This window comes from Primulina huaijiensis, chromosome 15, assembly GCF_012295235.1.
Source record: "Primulina huaijiensis isolate GDHJ02 chromosome 15, ASM1229523v2, whole genome shotgun sequence".
NCBI classification, from domain to species: Eukaryota; Viridiplantae; Streptophyta; class Magnoliopsida; order Lamiales; family Gesneriaceae; genus Primulina; species Primulina huaijiensis.
The window spans coordinates 1,525,745-1,550,503 of record NC_133320.1 but is presented as its reverse complement, the minus strand read 5'-3'; the positions used below and the strand labels follow the sequence as shown (position 1 = coordinate 1,550,503).

Sequence of the window (24,759 nt, the reverse complement as noted above, 5' to 3'; positions counted from 1 at the left end):
AACAAAAATAAAATTCTTTGATTAAAATCCACCACTTATTAAACTATTCGCTGAGTACTGACCAAGATACGCGCGGAGCGCCATTGGAGATGCTGACCAGAAGCGCGGTCCCTGCCTGTAATAAAACGAAACCACAGTTTATGTTGGGAGAATTTGGCTTTTTGGGCTGGATTGTCTCTGGGAGATCAGCCCAATATGAAAAAACTATCCAGGGGCCCAACATTATGGGGTTAAGCCCAGCAACACGACTGGGAACATTGAGGAGCAAAATTGCAGACATGAGGGGATCTTTTGAGGAAAAAATTAGACTGGATTTTTGTTAAATAATTAATGAAGAAAGAATAAAATCGATAGTTTACAGATTTTAAATATCAAATTATCAACAAATCGATCTTAATTTCAAATTAAACTAAAAGTTCATAGTCAAATATTTACATGTACATATACCTTCATATAATACAATTACAAATTAGACTATCTTGATTTTTTCTTATTCGTCAAAACTAATATGTTCGAAAAAAGAAAAGTCACTGTGTCCTAGGTCAGCTCTATTCTGTCTGGAGCATTGGTTCTCCTTGAATAATGAATTATCTATGTATTTCTGTTATCTATTCTACGTTAAAAAATGTTACTCAAGTCAAATTCCTCCGTATCACCTCGAGGTGTATTTAAGTGTCTTACATGAGACACCATATATTTTTTTATAGATGTAATATTATCCATCAAAACAAACCAACTCATCGAATTCCAATATGAACATTTTTTTTTATGTCAAACGAGAGTTGTCATCGTAAAGAAATTTTAAAAAATTAAAAGCATCGGCAAAGAGGAAAAAACTATTACTTTTTATACTAAGGCCCGGTTTGGTAGGTAGTACTAAAGTTGGATACACTGTTAATAATTTGTTTGCTTTGGTTTTGGAACTTGTTACTGACTATTAGTTTGACAACATTCACTGTTTCTGTGGGAGTGTAAATCCAGTCATATAATGTGGATAAAAACCATCCGACAACCCCAGAAAGTGAAAATGGCCGAAATACCCCTGATATAAAATTTCAAATTTGCAAATGTGTCTTCTTTACGTCATTCTCTTCATTTCTTCTCTGTCGATTCTTCCCACTGACCGCTGCTGAAGAAATACGAATACGACATGGGAGTAAGAAATCCACATTTCTATTACAGATCTGAAGAACTTGCAAGATTAATCGAAGGTAAAACTCGATAAATTACCTTCTAACCTACGTGATTTCAATCTTCAGGTACGAAGAAAGGTGAGAGGGTTTGCAATTGCTCTGTGAGTTATCGAAAGACAAGATGTTGGTTTGGGGAGGAAATCACTTTTGGTTTAGAAATGCAATTTTAAAATGAAAGGTATTTTGGTCACTAATGCATTTATCATGATTTTATCCATCTCACTTATTTCACACCACACATGATATTATATATATCTCAAATTATTAATCTTATCATATCAAGTATTTATCAATCAAATTATTAATCATTCAATTATCACATCCTACTACCAAGCGAACCCTAAGAGTATTACTTTTTATTGTGAATATCGGTAGGATTGACCCATCTTACAGATAAAGATTCGTAAGATCGTCTCACAAGAGACATACTCTATAATATTATATAACATCAAGGAACATTACTATCATCATAATCATATTTCTATATAATAATAATAAATATCAAATGTATGCTAAGTTTTATTTTATGTTAAATAACACGTACTATACGAAAATCACCAAAAAATTAGGTTTCCGTTTGTTTTTATATAATAAAAAATATACATGTATATATAGGTCTACAAAATTCCTCCCTCCTCTCCCAATCCCTCGGTTCTCACACATTCGCTCGAACGTTTTAATTTCCTGTTTGATTGACTGTTTATATCTTCGCAACTCTCGAAGGGTTCGATCGCAAATTGATATAAATTCGGGGCGATGTTTTCGAATTGAGGTTCTATTGTGTTTTGCCTCACACAATTATAAAGATTCGGTTTTTTGTTTTCAGCTTCGAGGAATTAGGGCTTTTTGAATTATTGCAAGAGTGAGATGATACGAAATCCAGGATCGGCAGAAAGTTCGATCGCCGATTGATCGGCGAGTTGATTCCCAGGTGTTGAAGGGCCCTTGTATGGAAACTCGGAGCCGCAAGCGGGCGGAGGCATCTACCTCAGCAGCGCCTTCTCGTTCTACATCTGGACCCTCTACACGCGCCACCAAACGTGCTCGTATCATCCCCACCTCCACCGCCGCAACTGCTAGCAACGCAACCACCACTGCTTCATCGATTTCGACTCGTTCCCGAACTGCAGCTCGTCTATCTTCTATGGACACCGCCCCAGAACCTTCCACGGCCTCTGCCTCCAGTACCCGCAGCCGCCGACGCAAAAACCTTAGCAGTTATCAAAATTGGGAGAACAATGACAATAGCAGCTCTGATAAAGGTAAAGAGAAAGAGCCTGAAATCAGGCTCAGGGATAGAGATACGGACAGAGAAAGGAGCATAGGGCTAAACGTTGACTCCCACGAGGGAGTGGAGGAAGATGAAAATGACAGTGAGGGTGGAGTTGGGATTTTGCACCAGAATTTGACTTCTGCGAGTAGCGCCCTTCAAGGGTTGTTGAGAAAGCTGGGTGCTGGATTGGATGATTTGCTCCCGAGTTCTGCTATTGGTGGAAGTTCGTCTTCCCATCAAAATGGGCGGCTGAAGAAGATTTTGTCTGGGTTGAGGGCCGATGGCGAGGAGGGAAAGCAAGTGGAGGCATTAACGCAGCTCTGTGATATGCTTTCCATTGGGACTGAGGAATCTTTGAGTTCTTTCTCAGTTGATTCTTTTGTTCCTGTGCTCGTGGGATTGCTTAATCACGAGAGTAATCCTGATATCATGCTTCTGGCAGCGCGGGCATTGACACATTTGGTCGATGTGCTACCGTCCTCTTGTGCTGCAGTGGTCCATTATGGCGCCGTTTCTTGCCTTGTTGCTAGGCTGCTTACTATTGAGTACATGGACTTGGCTGAACAGGTGAACTGCTTTGATTATCGATAGCGAAATCACACGGGTGTGGAAATTCTTTTGGAAGTTACATGTTATTGAAATTCTCATACCTGTTTTGATGAATTTTTATTCTCGCCTCTCTGTTTAGACCTCCACCTCCTATGTGGAAACATCAGTATGCTTACTTGATAAATTGTAGTCTTGATGATACTTGCATTGTTTGAACAGTCGCTGCAAGCTTTGAAGAAGATATCACAGGAGCACCCAACTGCCTGCTTGCGTGCTGGTGCACTTATGGCCGTGCTTTCGTATCATGAATTTTTCTCCACTGGTGTTCAGGTCACATAAGCAGATTCTTTTTTGGCTTTGTTGCTGAATATTTTGTGTCTTTTAGCCATTTCAATACTTCCCTTGATTCTGCTTGTAATGAATGTACTCTTCCTTTATTTCTGTCAGAGGGTCGCATTAGCTACTGCCGCAAACATGTGCAAGAAACTGCCTTCAGATGCAGCTGATTTTGTCATGGAAGCTGTTCCATTATTGACTAATCTTCTACAGTATCATGATGCAAAGGTGATATGGTGCATCTGCTTATTTTGATGAGAATTTTAGCTTTATTAGCTTAAAGGTTCCTCATTCCCTGATAACTTCATATTGCCATGGTCTTATTTTGGTTTTAGGTTTTAGAACACGCATCTATATGCTTGACGCGGATTGCTGAAGCATTTGCTTCATCATCAGAAAAACTCGATGCACTTTGCAATCATGGACTAGTCACACAAGCTGCAGCCCTCATTTCATCCAGCATTTCTGGTGGTGCCCAGGTTTCCCTCAGCAGTACTACATACACAGTGAGTTCAGTTATTTGTTTTGATGGTTAATTTGTATTGGTGCTGGATAATGACCTTTTCAGTGTGCAGGGATTGATTCGGCTTCTTTCAATATGTGCAAATGGTTCTCCTTTAGGTTCAAAATCCCTACTTCTCCTTGGAATTAGTGGAATTCTTAAAGATATTCTGTCGGGGTCTGGTCTTGTTTCAAGCATGTCTGTTTCACCTGCCTTAAGTAGACCACCAGAGCAGGTATGAACCACTTCCATACTTGGCTTTTGCTCCTATCCATATTTCTCTAGATTTCCTTTCCTTCGTTTTTTTTAAAATTGTACTTACCTCATATTAATCAACGAAACTGGTAATACTGTCGCCTTTGTGTGATTTTACTGTAACCTCACATTCATTTTATTAGGAATGAAACAGTTCCTATAGCATCAGTTTTGATTCTCCAGATACGAGCCTATGTTTTTTTCTATGTCATCAGATATTTGAGGTCGTGAACCTCGCAAATGAGCTTCTTCCGCCACTTCCTCGTGGGACTATATCTCTTCCACTCAACAGTAATCTTTTTGTCAAAGGTTCTTTTCCTAAGAGCGATCATTCAGGCACTTCTGGAAAACAAGAAGATTCAAATGGGAATATACAAGAGGTTTCGACACGTGAGAAACTATTGAACGAGCAACCCGAACTTTTGCAACAATTTGGAATGGATCTTCTTCCTGTTGTTATCCAGGTAGTTATGAGCATATTTCTGCGTCGATATTTTCTGCTTCCTATGCAGTTCTATAATGTTTGTTAAAACATGGTTTGGCATGCAGATATATGGTTCCAGTGTGAATGCTCCTGTTCGCCATCAGTGTCTCTCAGTCATTGGAAAACTGATGTTCTTCAGCACAGCAGAAATGATCCAATCTTTGATAAATGTTACAAACATATCAAGGTATACATCGAGTTCCTCCACTTCTCCCTGCAGGATATGAATAGATCTTAATCAGACAGCTGTCGAAACATACTCATTTGGTTATTTTGGTTTAGTTTCTTAGCAGGGGTCTTAGCTTGGAAAGATCCTCATGTTTTAGTCCCCGCTCTTCAGATAGCAGAGATTTTAATGGAAAAGCTTCCTACTGTTTTCTCTAAGATGTTTGTAAGGGAAGGCGTTGTTCATGCTGTGGACATGTTGATACTGTCGGGATCTACTGGCACTTCACAGCTGTCCACCAATGAGAAGGATAATGATTCTATTACTGGATCATCAACCCGTTCTAGGCGAAATCGACGACGAGGTGGTAATGGCACAGATGTAAATGTTGTGGATGATTCTATAAACTCGACTCCAAATTTAATTTCACCATCAAATTCGGTTGAAATCTCAACTGTCAATTCACCTCTTCAGGCTACTGTTAGTGCATATGCAAAAACTTTCAAAGAAAAATATTTTCCTTCAGATCCAAATTCCCATGAAATTGGATTTACGGACGATCTTCTCCGCCTCAAGAATCTTTGCGTGAAGTTGAATGTGGGGATTGATGATCAGAAGACTAAACTGAAGGGAAAATCGAAAGCTCATGGTGCTCGACTTTCTGACAGTTCTATCAGTAAAGAGGAAAACCTGGTTAATGTTATAACTGAGATGCTGCAGGAGCTGAGCAGAGGAGATGGTGTATCAACTTTTGAGTTCATTGGTAGTGGAGTTGTTGCATCTTTGCTCAACTACTTTACTTGTGGGTATTTCTCCAAGGAGAGAATTTCTGAAGCTAATCTGCCTAAGCTCCGGCAACAAGCTATCAGAAGATATAAGTCTTTTGTTTCCGTTGCGCTTCCTCGTAGTGTTGATGAAAGGAATGTAGTCCCGATGAGTGTTTTGGTTCAAAAACTTCAAAATGCTCTTTCATCAGTGGAGCGATTCCCCGTTGTTCTCAGCCACACTTCTCGATCATCTGGGGGAAATTCTCGCCTTTCTTCTGGGTTAAGTGCATTGTCTCAACCATTCAAGTTGCGTCTTTGCAGAGCCCCGGGGGAGAAATCTCTCCGTGATTACTCTTCAAATGTTGTACTGATTGATCCATTAGCAAGTTTGGCTACTGTAGAAGACTTCCTGTGGCCCAGAATTCAACGAAGTGAATCTGGTTTGAAGTCTTCAGCGTCTGATGGGAATGCAGAATCTGGGACCACTTCCGCAGCTGCTGGTGTTTCTTCACCATCTACATTTACTCCGGCTTCTGCTGTTCGACGACATTCGACACGATCCAGGTCATCTCTTAATATAGGTGATACTGCAAAAAAGGAGTCCCCCCAAGAAAAAAGTTCCATCTCATTAAAAGCAAAGGGCAAGGCAGTCTTGAAACCAGGCCCAGAAGAGGGGAGGGGACCCCAAACCAGGAATGCAACTCGTAGAAGAGCTGCTCTGGACAAAGATAATCAAATGAAGCCATTGGATGCGGACACAAGTTCTGAGGTTTGTTTTTGAGTTTTAAGAATTACTCTGGACTGGTTTCATTTAGATTTCAAATCTCTTGACATGCATAGTATTTGCATCGTTCTTGCGCGATCATGTGCTTTTATTGAAATATTTTTCTTGTTTATTTGGAATTATCAAATAATTAAACTTAATGTCTACATTCTTTGTGGTTATTTCGGTGGCAGTGACACCCATTTATAGTTAACTCTCCAGTCTTTGGTGTTACTCTTCCTGAAAGAGAAAAGATTGGCTCTTCTGCGCACTCTGCTGCGTTGCAATGCCAGTTTGAGTGCCTTAATTCACACCCGTAGTCTTATAATACATATGCAAGTTTAGCATGGTTTACACACAGAGGAATCTTGTTTTGTAACCCTTTTCTTGAAATGGAAGGGGTTTCCGAATTGGGATTCTTGTTCACCTTTTTTTAAATCTCAAGTAAAGGCAGGAAATTGTGAAAGCTTCTAAGTTGTTAATGGGTAAAAGAATTGGAGTATGGTAATGTTCATCTATTACCAAAAACAATTGTCAATAACTACAGTTGACCCAGCATGCACACTTTATGATATTTACTGCTGCTGCAACCTTATGAAGCATGAATGTGAACGATTCAATGGCTCATTAATTGGAGATTAATTGGTTGATAAATTTTTTTGCTGGATAACTTTTTATACCTATCTTTTACCTTCAGCATACTTGTTTTTTGGAAAATAGCTGCCAAAAAAACATGTAGCTTGTATTTGGATAGGCAACTCCACTCAAATTCTAAGAAGAGTGTTTGGGTATTAATTTTTGAAAGTCGATGTATATGCAGCAGATAGAGGTGTAGTGTGATGGTTATATGAAAAGGGTGTATGTATAATGATTGGTTGGAAAAAGTAGAGAAGAACGAATATTCACAGTCTTTATGTTTTGAATATTTTGTTTGAAATGTGAAAACGATGTTTGCTGTAAAAAAAATTTGGCAACGAAAACATTGATCGAGTTTTTTCCATTCACATGCTTGGGCTCTTGAGATGCTCTTGAGATGAGTCAAGAACCCAATCAAACACCACTGATAGTGTTTATGGCTCAAAGTCTTTACCCTGCTGTCATTCAGTTTTTTGGATATTTCCTCATCCCCTAAGCTCATATTGGACTTAGGAAGTATAAATGCAGATGAGACGAACTTTTAACTTACTCAGCCAAATTGACGAGTCGAATCTTTTTTTTTTTTTAATTTTTTTTATTCATGATTTGGGAAGAAACTGTTTACTGTTTTTCTTATGTTATTTTTTTTTCTCCTAGTGTAGCTTGACAATATCTTCTTTCTATGATCTATTTGAATACATATTTTAGTTGTCTGCATCGCAGGATGATGAATTGGATATGTCACCCTTCGAAATTGACGAAACTTCGGTGATTGAAGATGATGATGTATCAGATGATGACGATGATGACAATGATGATGTATGCTTCTGGAACTATTAACCAATTTTATGTGCCTGTTTTCAGTTTCATACAGGCGAAAAATGCGTTCCACTTTAAATAGGCTCAGTGCGCTGGTTTGATACAGTATGTTGGGGGGCTATATTATCTATAGTCATCAGTTATTTCAGCAAAACATGTTATAATTGTAAGAGGTGTATTAGGGCAGGGCTCGGGGATGGGTGGAGATGGCCATGTGATATAGATCTTGGCTTCAGTTTCTTTTGGTTCAGCTAAAACTGTTTTATGCGTTCATTAAAAAATCTACTGAAATGTTATTCGTCTACCCAGTATTTGATCTACATTGAATACAGTAATAAGAACATTGGGAGGAAGATAGCCCACATTTTGAGTTTTCCTGCGCTATGTTCCTGATTCTTAGCCAAACAAGTAGGGCATATCTTTGATGTAACTAACATGATGTCCAATTACTGCTGTGAAGGATGAAACATTGTTTTACGATCCTTAAAATAATAATATCGAATTTTTCTTGTTTCAACAGATGATAAAATGATATCCTTCAACTCTACATTTCTATTTATTTATTAAATAAATTTTGTTTCCTATAAAAAGATTTCTTTGTCTGGAAGGATTGCTTGATAAATTTGATGATATCTTCTTTGACAGGTATTGAGAGATGATAATCTTCCCATTTGCATGCCAGACAAAGTGCATGATGTTAAATTGGGTGATTCTTCGGAAGACATTCCTGCCCCTGCATCAAATGATGTTCAGAACAATCCAACATGTAGTTCTAGCAGCCAAGGCACATCAGTGAAAGGATCTGATTCTGTTGAGTTCAGGCGTGGGAGTTCATTAGGTTCAAGAGGTGCAATGTCCTTTGCTGCTGCAGCTATGGCTGGCTTTGCATCTGGAAATTATAGAGGTGTAAGGGGTGTTAGAGATCGGCATGGTCGTCCACTCTCTGGAATTGATGATCCTCCTAGACTTACATTTACAGCGGGAGGGAAGCAGCTTAATAGAAACTTGACTATTTATCAGGCAATTCAACGCCAGCTTGTTTCGAGTGGGGATGATGAGGATATGTTTACTGGAACAGATCTTTTATCTAGTGATGGAAGCCGACTTTGGACTGATATTTACACTATAATGTATCAAAAGCCAAGTAATCAAGCTGAGAAACCTTCAGTTGGTGCTGTGACCTTGACCGTTCAATCCAGTTCTGCAAAAGCTAGCACATCAAGTAACTCTGGATCTGATGCATCCTCACATCGTTTCTCACTGCTAGATAGCATCCTGCAAGGGGAACTTCCTTGTGACCTGGAAAGAAGTAATCCCACCTATAATATATTAGCACTATTACGTGTACTAGAGGGATTGAACCAGCTTGCACCTCAATTGCGAGTTCAAGCTGTGATAGACAGTTTCTCTGATGGGAAAGTTCCAAATCTGGATGTACTTAGTTTCGCTGGGGTCAAAGCTCCTCCAGAGGAATATATAAATAGCAAGCTTACTCCAAAACTGGCTCGACAGATTCAGGATGCACTTGCTCTTTGCAGTGGGTCTCTTCCTTCATGGTGCTATCAGCTGACAAAAGCTTGCCCATTTTTGTTTCCTTTCGAGACTCGACGCCAGTACTTCTATTCAACAGCATTTGGACTGTCCCGTGCACTATATCGCCTACAGCAGCAGCAAGGTGTTGATGGTCATGGATCCTCAAATGAAAGGGAGGTGAGAGTTGGGAGATTACAGCGCCAGAAAGTTCGTGTTTCCCGGAATCGGATATTAGATTCTGCAGCAAAAGTTATGGAGATGTATTCTAGTCAAAAAGCTGTGCTCGAGGTTGAATATTTTGGTGAGGTTGGCACTGGATTGGGGCCCACACTAGAGTTTTACACTCTTTTGAGCCACGAACTTCAGAAAGTTGGATTAGGAATGTGGAGGTCAAGTTTGATGTTGGGTAGACCCTCGATGGAAATTGATGTAGGTGGTCAATCGGATATGAAACCTCATGAGCTGTCTATGCATACGGCTGGTGACGGTGGAGATTCTGTGCATGTGCCTCTTGGGTTGTTTCCACGACCTTGGCCCCCCAATGTTGATACTTCCGAGGGTAGCCAGTTTTCTAAAGTCGTCGATTATTTTCGTTTACTTGGAAGAGTTATGGCCAAAGCTCTTCAAGATGGGAGGCTTTTGGATCTGCCGCTTTCTACTGCTTTTTATAAGCTTTTACTTGGTCAAGTAAGTATGTTGTACTGTGAGATAGTTGCTTAAATGACAAAATGAACCAAGTTTATGTGTCAATTGATTTAGAAAATGACATCATATTTTCACCTTCAACAGGAGCTGGATTTACATGATATAATTTCTTTTGACACTGAGCTTGGGACGACTTTACAAGAATTGCAAGCCCTTGTATGCCGGAAACAATATTTGGAATCCATTGGAAGCTCTAATCAACAAGAGTTATGCTTCCGTGGAGCTTCTATAGAAGACCTCTGTTTAGACTTCTCCCTTCCAGGCTATCCGGATTATGCACTAAAACCAGGCGATGAAAATGTGAGCACAATACGGCATACCTCTCTGTCCCTTTGTCAAAAGCTTTCCTTGCTCGTTTACCCTACATCTTAATACTTGCGGTACTGTTTTCACCATTTCCATTTGTCCTGAAATTGCAGGTGGAAATGAATAGTTTGGGGGAATATATTTCCCTTGTGGTAGATGCTATGGTAGGGACTGGAATCATGCGTCAAATGGAAGCATTTAGATCTGGCTTTAATCAGGTGCTCTGCTTTATTTGATCTTAATTGCCAAAATCACGTTGGTTTTGAAATGTTCTTTTTGTTTATGCAGAAGTGGACATACTGGTATTTCTGGTTATTGTTTTTAATTAAATGTATAACAGTAAGTGACAGTGATAAGTATCTTAGAAACTTTGAAGAAAGTTATTTAAAAATTAACGAGCAGTTGAGAGAGATTATCCTTGTTAATATTCTTGAAGTTTGAAAAAAAATTAATCAGCAAAGAGAAAAAATATAGAACGATGATGAGTGCGATAGCCATTAGGGAGGGGAGAGAGAAGAGGCTAATTGATACTAGACTGAAAAAACCAATATATTGAGGCAGCTGGCCTCCCAAAGTAATCTGTTTAAGGTGGTTTAGAGAATTCAAAGACACTGATTTTAGCAGATAGTCGTGAAGTGTGGTTGAACTTGACGAAAAAATGTATTTCTGGGAAACAGTTTAATAGAAGGATAATGAGTTTGATTGCCGTTGGGGAAGACAGACGTGTGGGTGGGGGGGGGGACTCTTAGATAGTACAAACGCCAAAATATGGATGTAGTTTTGGCATTCCCAGATGGCCAAAAATAATTTACCGTACTCTTGTTTAATAAGCAGAGTGTGTTTTAATTTGGATGGTGGAGTCGTCTAAGTTAACTCGTTGGATTTCAAGATAATTTATCATCAAATAAATGACATGAAATTATCATTATGAACTTATGGCTAGGTGTTTGACATCTCAACTCTTCAAATCTTTTCTGCAAATGAGGTGGACTATCTGCTCTGTGGCCGTAGAGAGCTGTGGAAGGTAATATATTTTCTGGAGTTACTCAAGTAGGACTTGCACTCCTGCACATCTCTGGTTAATCATTTTATTTTTTAATGCAGGCGGATGCACTTGCAGATCACATCAAATTTGATCATGGGTATACAGCTAAGAGTCCTGCAGTTGTAAATGTATGGAAACTTTAATTTTATGTTTCCATGCAAAGAAAGATATTAAATAGAGGAAAAATAATAATTTCTCACATTTGTTAAGTTGTACATCAATTTTAAATTTTGTTTATTGTTTATTAATATTGTGCCTGGTCATCATGCATCAGCTTCTTGAGATCATGGGGCAATTTAACCCAGAACAGCAACGGGCCTTCTGTCAGTTTGTAACTGGTGCTCCTCGTCTCCCTCCAGGTGGTTTGGCTGCCCTCAATCCAAAATTGACTATAGTCAGAAAGGTATTTGAGAAAGCTTTTGTTAATCTGTATGCGAGTCTCATCTTTACCAACATTTAATGATGTGTATCTTGACACACTGGTAATTGGAACAGCATTCTTCAAGCATGGGCAACATGGCACACAATGGTCCTGGTCCATCAGAAACTGCTGATGATGACCTACCAAGCGTGATGACATGTGCGAACTATTTAAAGCTTCCTCCATACTCTACCAAGGTATGGGTTTAGGTGACGATTTACTTGGTCTCCCTCAGTACTTTGGGTATATAAATAGTTCAAAGAGTGGTGTACTAATGCCAGGAGTTTCCTAACTCTAGTGTCAATGCTTCGTGTGGGTGTATTGCAACTTTCGGTGAATGTCACATGTTTCAAACTGTTTTTTTCTACTTTTTTGTTACTAGGAAATTATGTACCAGAAAATTGTCTATGCTATCACCGAAGGACAAGGATCTTTTGATCTGTCATGAATCTGCATTCGACCAGCTGGATTTTTCAGATGTTCTTTTAGGGTGATGAAAAGTTGATGGCTAGAAGTGGCAGCTGACGTTTAATGAGAGGGCCCTGTCTACCCGAGGCATTGTTGAGGTTAGTCGTAGGAACATACCATAAAGCTGAAGTAGTGGCCACTTTCGACTTCCGTTTTCTTCTATGTTCTACGTTTTTCATCGGTTGATTGCTTCTTTTTTATACACACTGTTGACTGTTCTTTATTTCTTCTATATTTCACTTTCAATTCTCTGTTCTCTATCTTTGCAAATGTATTTATGTGCATTCAACGATAGAGGTCTCTTTTTACTCATGAGCTTCAATACAAATTCCTGATAGATGGGTTTGATTATCTGATCATGTAAACTGAATCCCGAAGTCCTTTTCAGGTTGATGCGATGTTGCATATTTGTGCCTGACGTGGTCGCGTGATGATTTTGACGGTTGTGGGGGCTTGTGAATAATTTAGGATTTTTTTTCCAGCAATAATCAAACGTTCCCTTGTGCGCATCTTTGTTGGTTAATTTTATGATTATTGTTTCATAATAATATTAACTGGTATTATAATACTCGACTTACATTATGATAATGATGATTTTCGACAGTGAGCAATTCATCCTATTTTTTCATGAATACTTGTTACTTCCTGCCAATTTGAGTTGCATAATCAGTTTATCAAGTATATATGTGTGACCTGCCAAATTCAGGTAAGCAGTATGCTTTCAAGAATCGGTTTGTTTTACAAGCGAAAAATGACAGTAGCAGCATGCATACGTGTGCAGATGCATGTTTGTGTTCCAGTGTATTTCAATTTTTTTTGAAAGAGTATTCAAAGTAAGACAAGATACTTTGTATAACAACCACCTTTTATTAATCTATCGAAGATCAAAGCTTTGTATGGGCGCATCCCTTTTAACTTGGATAGCTAGCTTTTTGGCAATTTGTGGGCAAGAATCTCAATGGGAATGCTGCTTTCCTTTCTGATACTTTGTTAGAGATATATACTTGCAAGTATTAACTCAAACAGAGGCCTCCACTACCATCGAAAAATAATATTTAAGTTTTATCTGCAATTTATAATAATATAAAAATCTAAAGGGAGATTTATTGGTGAGGTTAGGTTTGGTTTAGTTATCATGAAAACAACCCTCCGCTTAACTCTCCTCCGATTTCGTACCTAATATATACGTTACATTATTATTTATACTATGTGGTTTGATTTGAAGTATGTGACGATGAAAGTGATATAAATTATTGTGTTAGGTTACTGGGTTTTTAATTAAATAATACAAATAATAAAATATAAATTTTAAAATAAAATAAAAAATGGTAACAAGGGTTTAAAACCTTGACTCCTACAGCCGCATTCCTACTTATTAATTTCAACCCCGGTCGTTTGGTTTATTACAACTTTTTGGTTTCATTAATTATATATTGATATATATAATCATTTTTATATTGTTTAATAAAAAAACCCATTGATTTTGATAAGAAAGAATAACAATCAATCATTGAAATAAATTAATAGTCGTAATATTAAAAATTTCGCAAATTAAACATTGTCTTTTTTATACTTTATTTCAAGAGTTTTTAGACTCTCAAACAATTAAGAATATGTCTTTTGTGAGACGGTCTCAAGGATCTTTATCTGTGAAACGGGTCAATCCTATCGATATTCACAATAAAAATTAATACTCTTAGCACAAAAGTAATATTTTTTATGGATGACTCAAATAAAAGATCTGTCTCACAAAATACGATTTGTGATACCGTCTCACACAAGTTTTTGTTTTTTTAAATTACTTTTTTAATCGTCGAAAATCTGATTATTGTGAATCAAAATTCAAAGCTGTCTGTTTGATCGGATATATTAATATTAGGATGGTTTTCTTGATTGTTACAGTAAAAATTACTACAACAAATTCCTATTATATTAATTAACAATTATTAATTTGAAATATTAGGATGGTTTTCTTGATTGTTACAGTAAAAATTACTACAACAAATTCCTATTATATTAATCAACAATTATTAATTTGAAAATTCCTCAATCTATACTATTTTATTAAAATTGAGGACATGATAATAACAACTTAAGAAAGACACTAAATTTTTCTTCAAACTTTACCCTTAAATAATACTAATATTACATTTTTTTTTAAAAAAATTTCAACTCACATTTTTATTTTTTTATTTTAATAATTTAAATATGAATTTAATCTTTTCGTAATTTATTAATTTTCACTTTAATTTATTGATAATCATAAAAAAAAAAAAAATTGTACAAATGTGTTGCTGGGTAACTAGTACTAATAATTGGAGCAGTTGATACTACGCTTTTGGAAATTATCCTAATTTTGAAATTAGAGTAAATTCCTCGGAAGAAATCTCAATATTCAGTATTCTTACTGACACAGATGAGATTATACTGATCTACTCTCTCTTTGTTCTCTCTAGCCCCAGTGGAAGCTTTCTCACTCCGCAAGCAGGTTCGCGTTTCTGTGGCTTACTGTGTGTGTATGTGAATTTGACGGACAATTGATAATCCAGCTGTTGGATTTGGTTTAATGTGGTTGAACCATATGCATTTTCGTAGCCCGATTTCGGGGTAGTTCTAGGGACTAGGGTTTTCTGTAATTTTAAGTTTTTTTTGTTTGTTTGTTAATTTCGTGATACTAATCTCTGCAGTTGAGTGTTCGTTGTCTCTGTGTGTTTTGTTTTGTCAAATTCAACGATCGAGTATAAAAGTTCAACTCACTAAAGCTGAGATATAGTGTCTTGAAGCTGGAGAGGAAGTGTTGAGTTCGCCTGAGAAGAGATGAGTGCGTCGAGGTTTATAAAGTGCGTAACTGTTGGTGATGGAGCCGTGGGTAAAACTTGCTTGCTCATTTCCTATACCAGCAACACCTTTCCCACGGTATTCACGTTTTTGTTCGCTTCGTCCCTTTTTTGTTTACTGTCTTCACTGTTTATATGTTTTAACTTTTGGAGGAAGTAAAAACCAGTATGTTTGCTTTTTTCTGGATGATGATACTCTGCATCTGCAATGCTTTTAATGTTAAGACTTTTTTATGTGCTCCTGCATTTTGCTGGGGAAGTCTGTTGGATTTAACCTGTCGCCCCCACTACAAATGGTATAAAATCATGATAGAAATTCGGAATGATCGCCTAAAACATTTTGAATTTCTTTGGTTTAAGGAATAATTGTCGAATAATAATTTCCGTGCTACCGATAGGTTTCATGTTGGTTTTGACATTTGTTGGATTCAAATATCTTTGGAAGAAGATGCTTCTAGACTTATCCTTTAGGTTGTACCCTTTTCTAATACAGTGTTTTTTACCCTTCTCTTGATGCACAAACAGGATTATGTCCCAACTGTGTTTGACAATTTTAGTGCCAATGTTGTGGTGGATGGGAACACTGTGAATCTAGGATTATGGGATACAGCAGGTAACTATTGTTAAGGTGTTACTTTTCTTTTTTGTCAAAAAAAATTTGCATCGCAGTCATTAATCCTCACTTTATTGACCAGGCCAAGAGGATTACAATAGATTAAGACCATTAAGCTACCGTGGGGCTGATGTCTTTATTCTTGCATTTTCACTCATTAGCAGGGCTAGTTATGAGAATATCTCCAAAAAGGTCAGGCTTACTTTGATGTACTGTACTGTACTGGATGCCCTATTTCATTTTGTAGTTTCCCTTTCCAAAAGAAAGCAAAAAAAAACCGCAATGGTTTGGCTGAACTTATATTCAGCTGAGTCAATTTGGAATGTTTTTCGAAAATGTTCTTCTGCTTTTCTTTGTTATGGAGTATTAGAGTTCTAAGTGCCTAAGCCTACGATTTCATTTCCCATCCCCAACCCACCCACTTTATTGGAAGGAAAAAATGTTCAAGATCTTTTGTTGCTGATAGTTTTTTCTACGTTTTTGGTTTGATGTGCAGTGGATTCCTGAATTGAGGCATTATGCTCCTGGAGTTCCAATAATTCTTGTTGGAACAAAGCTTGGTCAGAATCTCCTTCTACCTTTCCTTTATCTTTGTAGTACGTCTGTCTCATATTTGATGTTTGGTTGGCATGGTCAACTTGTCGATTTGACCAATTTTTAAAGTTTAATTTCGAAAAAGTAGTTAACTTATCTTAAAACTTTTTAATATTATTAAATTTTATACAAATAAAAAAGATTTGAAAATCTAATGTTATAAAAAACTAAAAGTCGAAAAGTTTGACCATGTATTGCAGCGAATGGGACGTTAAGGGACAGAGGAGCATTAAATTACCATGCTCATTTTGTTTGCAGGAAAAACTTAAGTCAATTCTTAGCCAGAAGTGAAAACTCGTTCCCCGCTGAATTATTCAAAAGAATAAAAAAATGTTAGAGCCTTCAACGAAGGCAATTGCTGTGTCATGAATCTTGGTCTTGTTTTTCCTCCTTTATTTTAGTGCAAATGGTGCAAGCAACTTTTCTGGTGAAGAAATGATTTTTTACTTTGGTAGTGTTGTTTCTCAAGGGGGACAATCTTAGAACAGTATTTACTAAGTCGTGTAAAACTGTACCATCTGTTGACTAATCATCAGTGTAATGTGCATCTTGCCTCACTCTTCACTAGTACCTTGTTTTCTCCCATTAAGCAGTTAATAAGGCGATTTTTAGGGAAATTGTGTGATCTTAACACTTGCAAATCCCATAACAATAGGGTGTCATATAAATTATGCCGTATTTGTCTTATTTAGCGCATGTTCTGCTCAATCTTGTGAAGTTTTTCAAATCAAAAGACGGATAAGGAACACAATGTGACTTCCTATATTTCTCCTCTCCTCGTGATCCATATGAGTAATCATTTAGGTCAGCTTATCTGATTATATTCTTTCCTGACTAGATCTTCGAGAGGATAAGCAGTTTTTTGTAGATCATCCTGGAGCAGTGCCCATCATGACTGCTCAGGTACGCTAGTATATTTGTATATCTTGGCGCACACACCCTCTATGGGGAGGATAATCAAGTACTAGAATCCTATTACTTATTATTTTCTTTCAAAGGGGGAGGAGCTGAGAAAGTCAATCGGAGCTGATGCTTACATTGAATGTAGCGCAAAGACACAGCAGGTGATGAAATTAATTAGAGAAGTACATTGCCTTTGTACTAATTGCAAAAACGCTTGCACGGATATGCGATGTATTGCGGTGTTGAACATAGATATAGGCCAGACTCAGCTTTGATAATCTCCATCATGGTGTTAGGCGTGTCTAGAGAATTAGAAAGAAAAAGAAATTTGGGCACCGGTTTATGAGATGTGAAGAGTCTGACCATTTGGACACAACTATTCCAGGTGAAAAATCAAATATGAGTGATAGACAGAAAAAACTTGAACCTAAGAATCAATCATGCAAATAAAATCAAGTTGAAAGTGGAAATAAATATCCGTTATTCTGTTCTGCATTTCCCTCCTTGATCTTTGGTGCAACCTGCTCAGTGACAGTTGACAGCTGAGGGTTTCACGTTCGAATGTCTAAATATTTGCCTTATCCTATATTCCATATGTCTTCAGTTGGCTTTACACGTCATGTCTTTCTCTCAAATATTTGCAGAATGTGAAGGGCGTATTCGATGCAGCAATCAAGGTTGTTCTGATGCCACCAAAGCAGAAGACAAGAAAGAAGAGAAGGAGCCAAAAGGCCTGCAGCATATTGTGACTGCTGGTACAACACCAATCTGAGGAGATACAATCTTGCGGATTGTCCGCTGCATCGATCGGATCTCCCAAGGATAAAATGACATGTGGGTCTCTTTACTAAGCAACTCCCTTGAAACATTTGTTCCATATTAAAAAATGCTATTCAAGATGTATTATATCGGATGTTACGGACGTGCGATAAATCCTGCCTCTAGTAGAGTAGGCAGGCAGTGTGGGTTTAGGTTGTGTAAGATCTTATGTGTGCCTTATAAATCTCAAGCGGTCTCATTATGAACACATAGACATTCTATAGACCATAGTTATATCAGGTCTGACATCCTTGAACATAGCCTAACTCAGCGTAAACAAGTAAAATTCATATAAAATTTTTATGTATTATACACATTGCAAAGGCACTGATCTTTAAGTCCGGAGAGCCCCGGTAAGGATGAACCTTGTCGGAAATTAACAGGTGTTTCTCCGGGACGCTTTTATAAATAGTGAAAGGCATCACTTTAGATTGAATTCCTCCGGTCACCCCAAATTACAATGTCACATTGGGATCCTTTTTACAATATGATCTTGAACAAATGAGTTGAATTATTTTTTATAGATCATAGAATATAGATTTCCAATTTTCAATTGGGATACCCACCCAAGGCTCTTTCTTTGTTCTGAGCAATCCATTCATGCAAGGCATACAATGTAATCTTATCCCTACTCAATACTCCATGGCAGTTGCTATCAACTTCCTTGTCAAAGAATTTAAAAGTTAAATGTTTGCATGTGCAATAAAGAAACCTGTGGGGGCAAACTGTAACATCACTGCAACGGACCTCGAGTACTCGTTTATTTTGGGATTTTAAAAAGGCTTTTCAAGTTGACCAATTGGGGTTCTCTCATTATTTCGAAAATAACGTGTTTTTTGATAGTATCTAACGGAGGGTTTATTTCATCTTTTCCATGTGGACATTGCTTTATTATAGGATGAATGGTCAAGATTTACTCATGCATATATATGACTCACTTTTTTTTTAAAATTGTATGTGTGGCAAGATCTTATCCGTTGAAATGAAGTAAAGGTAGTATATGATGTTTTTTTAAAAAAGATGCATGATATTAAGATAAATCGATATATGATGTTTTTTTTAAATAAAAAAAAAAACTCTAATCACTTATAGAATTGAGTAGGTCTCTTGTGAGACGGTCTCGCGAATCTTTATCTGTGAAACGGGTCAACCTTACCGATATTCACAATAAAAATTAATACTCTTAGCATAAAAAGTAATATTTTTTTATGAATGATCTAAATAAAATATCCGTCTCACAAAATACGATCTGTGAGACCGTCTCACATAAGTTTTTGTGTTCAGAATTTGAGTTAAACCGTTATTTAAAAAATATATAATAAACAAATTTGGGGAAAAAAGTGTCAGAATGAATAAACAAGTATGGAAAAGAGTGGACTAAATGATTAATAATTTATGCATTTATTGTTGTTGTAGCTGAGAAATCAAATCAGATGAATGATTCGGAGTAGTACCTACCATAAGCCATTTTTGCCTTTGTAATTTATTCCGACAAATCCCCAAACACGTGTTATTGCGAGTTAATTGCAAATTTACTCGTAATGGAAAGAGATTGTCTACCCATTTATAGACAATATACATATATAATACAAAAAAATGTACATAAAAATATATGCATATTGAATGCAAAATGATTTTAATTAAAAATTGATCAAATTAAAATATAGAATGAGCTCATTTTTTGCACTAAAACTTGACAAAGGCTCTTAAAAAAAAAAAAAAAAACTTGACAAAAACCACAGCCAAAAGTGCTACTTCACACAAAGTGCAAGAAATAATTTATTTCATAATTTATATTATATTTTATGTATTTATATTATCATTATTTTTTATTTTTGATGTGTGACCTTGGTTATACTGACGTGTGCATCCGATACCAGTCTTCTTTTGCAGACACCAATTATCTTTGACATTGCTTATGAGTCTAGATCGGCTCATAAAATAGCAGATTTTACTTCATCCATTTCATCTTTTGTCCAGAAAAAAAAGTGAATTTCTATTTTGATTGGTGAAATTGTAATAAATGATTTTGCTTAATAAATTACAGGCTATCCTTTTAAAAAAATTCTTTATGATAACCTGTTTCATATCTTATAATTTCACATACATCAACGATAATTGTTTTCATTAATTACTGGTCATATAAAACATTACATATATCACGGTTAGTTTTAATTTAAAATAAATTGACAAAATACTCATATCAATTAAATCTTCTACTATAAATATTTAGTTAATATTAATAAAATATATTATATATCCATTTGTCGAAATCTAATTGGTGTATCATATTAAATTTAAATTCTTACATCTAACTATTCTATTTGATTTACTCACCGATATAAAAAAAAAAAAAAAAAAAAAAACGTTCTTGTAAAAAAATCAAGAAGTCGATTTTCTTTCACGTCTTGCTTTTGAAATAACATCGTGAGTGTACCGTTGAAGCTACCGTCAATCCCGTAAATGGTTCTCCGGCTCTTTTGTTGGTTGTTATTCAGGGTTTCACGCAAATTGTTTTTCTAAGTACCATAATTAACAGACTAATTAAGTAATTAACTCGTGTATCCTGTTTAAGCGGGATTTCTTTTGTTCCTGCGTCACTTTCGTCCGTCCTTCATATTTTATCCAAGATTTTCTGTTTATGTTTCTTTTAAAAATTATAATGATCGTTGTCATTGATGGGAGCAGCCCAAACTGGGAGCATAAAATCTTTTTGTTGGTTGGAATTAGGTCTGGATGATCATTGCATGACGGCATTTTTCATGCTTTTAAAATGTTTTATGGATTTGAATAACAAGTTTTCAAGATATTTGGTGGGTCGGGTCCAACTTATTAATTGCAACTTCATAGATTTTCAAATCCGTAGCACCCACTGTTGTTGAAGGGGCTTGTGTTGTTATTGTTGGGTTTTACTTTCTTTGGGTTAATTATTTGATATTCGTTGGTAGGAACAGAGATTTTGCTAAGGGGGATGCTTTAATTTGGAGGTTTGGATTTTCTTGATTGGTTTTTCTCTTTTATGAGAGTAATTTAAATGAAAGGCAACCATTTTCTGAGGAGCAATGCATTTGCTGGATAATGTTACACAAGCAAAGGGGAAATAAGTGTTCAGTGTTTTTGGTACAAATGTTTAGGTGAAATAAACCGTGAACTTTTCGTGAAAATGTGTGCGTGAAGAGATTAGTGGATGCTTGGTACGATCAGTGGCCTTGTGTGGATAAAATAACGGAAAAATGATAGCAGAGAGTTTAGAGTTGAGGAGAAAGCTTGTGATTGTGGGAATACGATTGGATTGCCATACCAAAGAATTGCTTGATTGGGCAGTTGTTAAAGTAGCTGATGCTGGAGATACTGTGGTGGCAGTTCATGTTTGCAGAAACTCGGGTATTGTGCTTGTTCTTCTCAACTGCTACTTCTCCTCGTGCTTATCCAAATTGGAAATTGGAATTTTTTTAGTTGCATTGACATCCGATGGCTTGAAATTATTTGCTGCAGATTCCATTTCAAAAGAGGAAGCTCTGCTGGAAGGTTACCTGGAAGACTACCAAGGTCTGTGCAGCAAAAAGCAGGTTAGTTTCTTTGGTTCTACAAGAATTTTATATAACCCCGATCTCTGTATGGTGGTAACGTAGAAGGGCGGAACGTCGAGTCGTCATTGTTTTTGTTTTGCTTTTTTCTTATATTTTTGGTGGGGTGTCCAGGTTGGCCTCACAGTTGAAGTCTTTAAAGCCAAGTCAATCAGAAAAGTTCTGGTAATGGAAGCAAAGAACCATTCTGCATCAGTAGTTGTGGTGGGGATTACTAAGCACACTGCACTGGGGTAAAGCTATAGATTGTCATATATTTTCAGGGGTATCGTTGTTTTAAAATTAAGTTTTTACAAAGCCATCTTTTAGGGGGTGGGCTTCGGTTGCTAAATATTGCGCAAAAAGGCTGCCTCACTCGATTGAAGTTATGGCAATTCACAATGGAAGGATTGTATTCAGCAGGTTTTCCACCAACCAGTTACAAGGTTTGAATTATTTCACTGTATCTTGGGAATGATGGCTTTATTCTTGAATAACATTACAAATTCTGTGCTGCTTATAGGTTCTGGTAAAGATCCAAAGCCGAGTTTTTATTTAACTGATGGCTTGATATCCAAAGATAACCAGTCGGAATTTGGAGAATCAGAGATATCGGAAATCAGCAGGCTCAGTTATGATGGAATGGAAGGCATCTCAATGGGTTCAAGAGATGAGTTTTTTAGCCGAATTACAAGACGTCAGAGGGGTTCCCTGAATTCACTATCACTACCGGTGGAGGATTTTACCAACCAAAGACCTGGTTGGCCTTTACTCCAAACATCTAGTTCAATAACTCGGCCTGCTTTGGAAGCAAGAAACATGTCGGTAGTGAAATGGGTAATGAACTTACCAAATCGCCCTTTGCTTGACATTGCTGAATCCAGAAGTGAAAACGATAAATTGAGATACGGAGATACCACAGACGAAGTAACTAAGAGACAAGAGCTGCCAAAAGATTTGGAACTTGTACTCAAAAAAAATTCACCAAGATGTGAAGTTTATAGCTATCATGCCCTTAAAATAGCAACTTCTGAGTTCTCGTCAGGTTATTACCGGAAACCAATCCATTCCATATTCAGCTGACACCTCATGTTTAACCTGTATTCTCTGATTATTCATTTTTACAGGGAATCTTATTGGAAAAGGGGGGTGTAATTCCGTGTACAAGGGGATTCTTTCTGGAGGAAAACCAGTAGCAGTAAAGATTTTGAGATCATCAAAAGAGGCATGGAAAGATTTTATCTTGGAGGTTGAAATAATCACCACAGCAAAGCATAAAAGAATCACACCTTTGCTTGGAATTTGCATAGAAGATAATAATCTCATATCTGTTTATGATTTCTTGTCAAACGGGAATTTGGAAGAGAGTCTACATGGTAAGTAGAGTGAGAATACGAGTTTCTTTACTTGATAAGCTATCCAGATGCAGACAATTTTTGAGTTTATTATTGAAGCAGGTGGAGATAGAAAGAAAAACTCTGTATTATCATGGGAGGTACGATTAAAAATAGCCCTTGGGATTGCTGAAGCACTAAATTACATACACAATGGATGCCCAAAACCGATCATTCATAGAGACATCAAGTCTTCAAATATTCTACTCACTGATGAACTAGAACCACAGGTAGTTTTATCCATCTGACTCCGTTTACCAAGTATTAACATTCGATCAAAATAATCTCACTATATATCGCGTATCTTGTTTAATGATAATTTTTCATTTTAATAATCAGTTATCTGACTTTGGATTGGCGATATGGGGACCCACAGCAGCGTCTTTCTTGACCGATGATAATATCGTAGGAACTTTTGGTTATATCGCACCTGAGTATTTTATGTATGGCAAAGTAAGTGACAAGATTGATGTATATGCTTTTGGAGTCGTTTTACTTGAATTGCTATCCGGAAGGAAACCTATTGGCTTGGATACTGAAAAAGGCCAAGAAAGTTTAGTCATGTGGGTAAGAACTTTAATCTTACTGAAATTAGAAGTATCTACAATCTATTTTCTATAAATTTTTAGAAACCTGTGCTTGTTTTAGGCAAGACCTAAGCTAGAATGTGGTGATTTTAAGAGTTTATTGGATCCTGATTTCGCGGTTGATGACAAAGTTGATGAGGCTCAAATTCAAAGAATAGCTCAAGCAGCACGTTTGTGTCTAATTCAAGCAGCACGTCTTCGTCCCAAAATTCACCAGGTAATGACGAGTTTGTTCCATTTATATATGAACATTTCCCACTTCTGTACTGTGCAGAATCAAGCACCTGGTTTTGAATCAAAATTTGTAGATTGTACTAATGGCACAACTGAAATATTTTAAACCTTAAGGAGGTAGTCAGGGCATTATGCTTCAAGTGTTGTACAATGTTGATAGGCACATGGTGCTTTTGAATAAATTTTTGCTTCTAAAAAATTTCTTTGGAAGGATAATAACTTGCAACTCACTGGAGTCGAACACATGATTTGGTTCTTATACCAATTAATCTAAGGTTGTTTCATAAAGCTATTAATGATAGTAAGGATACTCCGCTATAACGAATCCTCAGATGGAGCTATATAGGGGTTGGCTTTTGTTACTGAAACTTGCTGACCGACACCTGGGCAAGGTTTTGATAGTTCTGCCATATAAGTTGTAGTATTGACATCAACTCTTGCTTTTCTTCTTATGTGAACTTCAGATATTGAGTATCCTTCGTGGAGATGAACATGATGAAGGATCAACACCAAAATCTGGGAATTATGATGATTTGGATAACCAGAACGATAAGGATGACGAAGTTTATCCAGATTTACATGCTGAATCGCATCTAAGTCTTGCCTTTTTTGATGTAACCGAAAGCTCTACATCATTTAGCAGCATGGAACAAAACAGTCCTCTTTCTGTTGAGGAATATGTAAAGAAAACATGGAGTCGATCATCGAGTTTCGAGTAGTTTTGGTGAAGCTTGTGGTTTTTGATTGTATATGCGGTTGATCAAGCAGGAATCCTGCTACCAAGAATGAGGTGATTTTTCAGATGAAATGGAGCTTTGTGTGTTCGGAAAAATGCCCATATTAAAGGGCTTTGGTTTGCATTAGAATGGCTTTCAGAAATGATTTTGTGATGGAATATAAATTCAGTATTGAGTGTTCCCTCAATCAACACTTCAATTGAAAGGTGTTTAGCTCAAAACATTATTTTGTTTGGCATTTTTCTATAAGAAAA

The 24,759-nt window shown here is 36.8% G+C and overlaps 3 protein-coding genes across 6 annotated transcripts; all 3 read left to right on the top strand.

The window, feature by feature from the left end:
- Positions 1-1,814: 1,814 nt before the first annotated feature.
- On the top strand, positions 1,815-12,902 carry LOC140959016 (E3 ubiquitin-protein ligase UPL3-like). 2 transcript variants are annotated; one of them, XM_073416706.1, is made up of 18 exons: positions 1,815-3,033; positions 3,235-3,345; positions 3,463-3,579; positions 3,687-3,857; positions 3,927-4,088; positions 4,324-4,572; positions 4,658-4,779; positions 4,875-6,294; positions 7,648-7,743; positions 8,389-9,963; positions 10,066-10,281; positions 10,401-10,505; positions 11,231-11,311; positions 11,392-11,460; positions 11,607-11,735; positions 11,828-11,950; positions 12,136-12,319; positions 12,610-12,902. In XM_073416706.1, the coding sequence occupies exons 1-17, from the start codon at positions 2,143-2,145 to the stop codon at positions 12,199-12,201; spliced, it is 5,703 nt and encodes a 1,900-aa protein (XP_073272807.1). In that variant the 5' UTR covers positions 1,815-2,142; the 3' UTR covers positions 12,202-12,319; positions 12,610-12,902. The 2 variants fall into 2 exon arrangements, with proteins under 2 accessions (XP_073272807.1, XP_073272806.1); XM_073416705.1 differs by having other exon boundaries at positions 7,633-7,743.
- Positions 12,903-14,546: 1,644 nt separating this feature from the next.
- LOC140959019 (rac-like GTP-binding protein ARAC3) lies at positions 14,547-18,195 on the top strand. Of its 3 annotated transcripts, XM_073416712.1 has the most exons (8): positions 14,548-14,709; positions 14,909-15,137; positions 15,584-15,671; positions 15,754-15,863; positions 16,168-16,231; positions 17,104-17,168; positions 17,264-17,329; positions 17,813-18,195. In XM_073416712.1, the coding sequence occupies exons 2-8, from the start codon at positions 15,039-15,041 to the stop codon at positions 17,915-17,917; spliced, it is 597 nt and encodes a 198-aa protein (XP_073272813.1). In that variant the 5' UTR covers positions 14,548-14,709; positions 14,909-15,038; the 3' UTR covers positions 17,918-18,195. The 3 variants fall into 3 exon arrangements, with proteins under 3 accessions (XP_073272815.1, XP_073272813.1, XP_073272814.1); XM_073416713.1 differs by lacking the exon at positions 14,548-14,709 and having other exon boundaries at positions 14,731-15,137; XM_073416714.1 differs by lacking the exons at positions 17,104-17,168; positions 17,264-17,329 and having other exon boundaries at positions 14,547-14,709.
- Positions 18,196-20,391: 2,196 nt separating this feature from the next.
- LOC140959017 (protein kinase STUNTED-like) lies at positions 20,392-24,759 on the top strand. Its single transcript, XM_073416708.1, has 10 exons — positions 20,392-21,371; positions 21,483-21,556; positions 21,689-21,807; positions 21,884-21,999; positions 22,077-22,598; positions 22,681-22,929; positions 23,011-23,177; positions 23,287-23,514; positions 23,596-23,751; positions 24,233-24,759. Exons 1-10 carry the CDS (start codon positions 21,221-21,223, stop codon positions 24,485-24,487), a joined length of 2,037 nt encoding a protein of 678 aa, XP_073272809.1. The 5' UTR covers positions 20,392-21,220; the 3' UTR covers positions 24,488-24,759.

Bases quoted from the DNA above. Each gene is read 5' to 3' on its own strand.
- LOC140959017 (XM_073416708.1), top strand. From the start codon at position 21,221: ATGATAGCAGAGAGTTTAGAGTTGAGGAGAAAGCTTGTGATTGTGGGA. The intron at 21,557-21,688 runs GTTAGTTTCTTT...TGGGGTGTCCAG, and splicing joins GTCTGTGCAGCAAAAAGCAG to GTTGGCCTCACAGTTGAAGT. The intron at 21,808-21,883 runs GTAAAGCTATAG...GCCATCTTTTAG, and splicing joins ACTAAGCACACTGCACTGGG to GGGGTGGGCTTCGGTTGCTA.
- LOC140959016 (XM_073416705.1), top strand. From the start codon at position 2,143: ATGGAAACTCGGAGCCGCAAGCGGGCGGAGGCATCTACCTCAGCAGCG. The intron at 4,573-4,657 runs GTAGTTATGAGC...TTTGGCATGCAG, and splicing joins TTCTTCCTGTTGTTATCCAG to ATATATGGTTCCAGTGTGAA. The intron at 11,736-11,827 runs GTATTTGAGAAA...TAATTGGAACAG, and splicing joins AATTGACTATAGTCAGAAAG to CATTCTTCAAGCATGGGCAA.
- LOC140959019 (XM_073416712.1), top strand. From the start codon at position 15,039: ATGAGTGCGTCGAGGTTTATAAAGTGCGTAACTGTTGGTGATGGAGCC. The intron at 15,138-15,583 runs GTATTCACGTTT...ATGCACAAACAG, and splicing joins CCAGCAACACCTTTCCCACG to GATTATGTCCCAACTGTGTT. The intron at 17,169-17,263 runs GTACGCTAGTAT...TTTCTTTCAAAG, and splicing joins TGCCCATCATGACTGCTCAG to GGGGAGGAGCTGAGAAAGTC.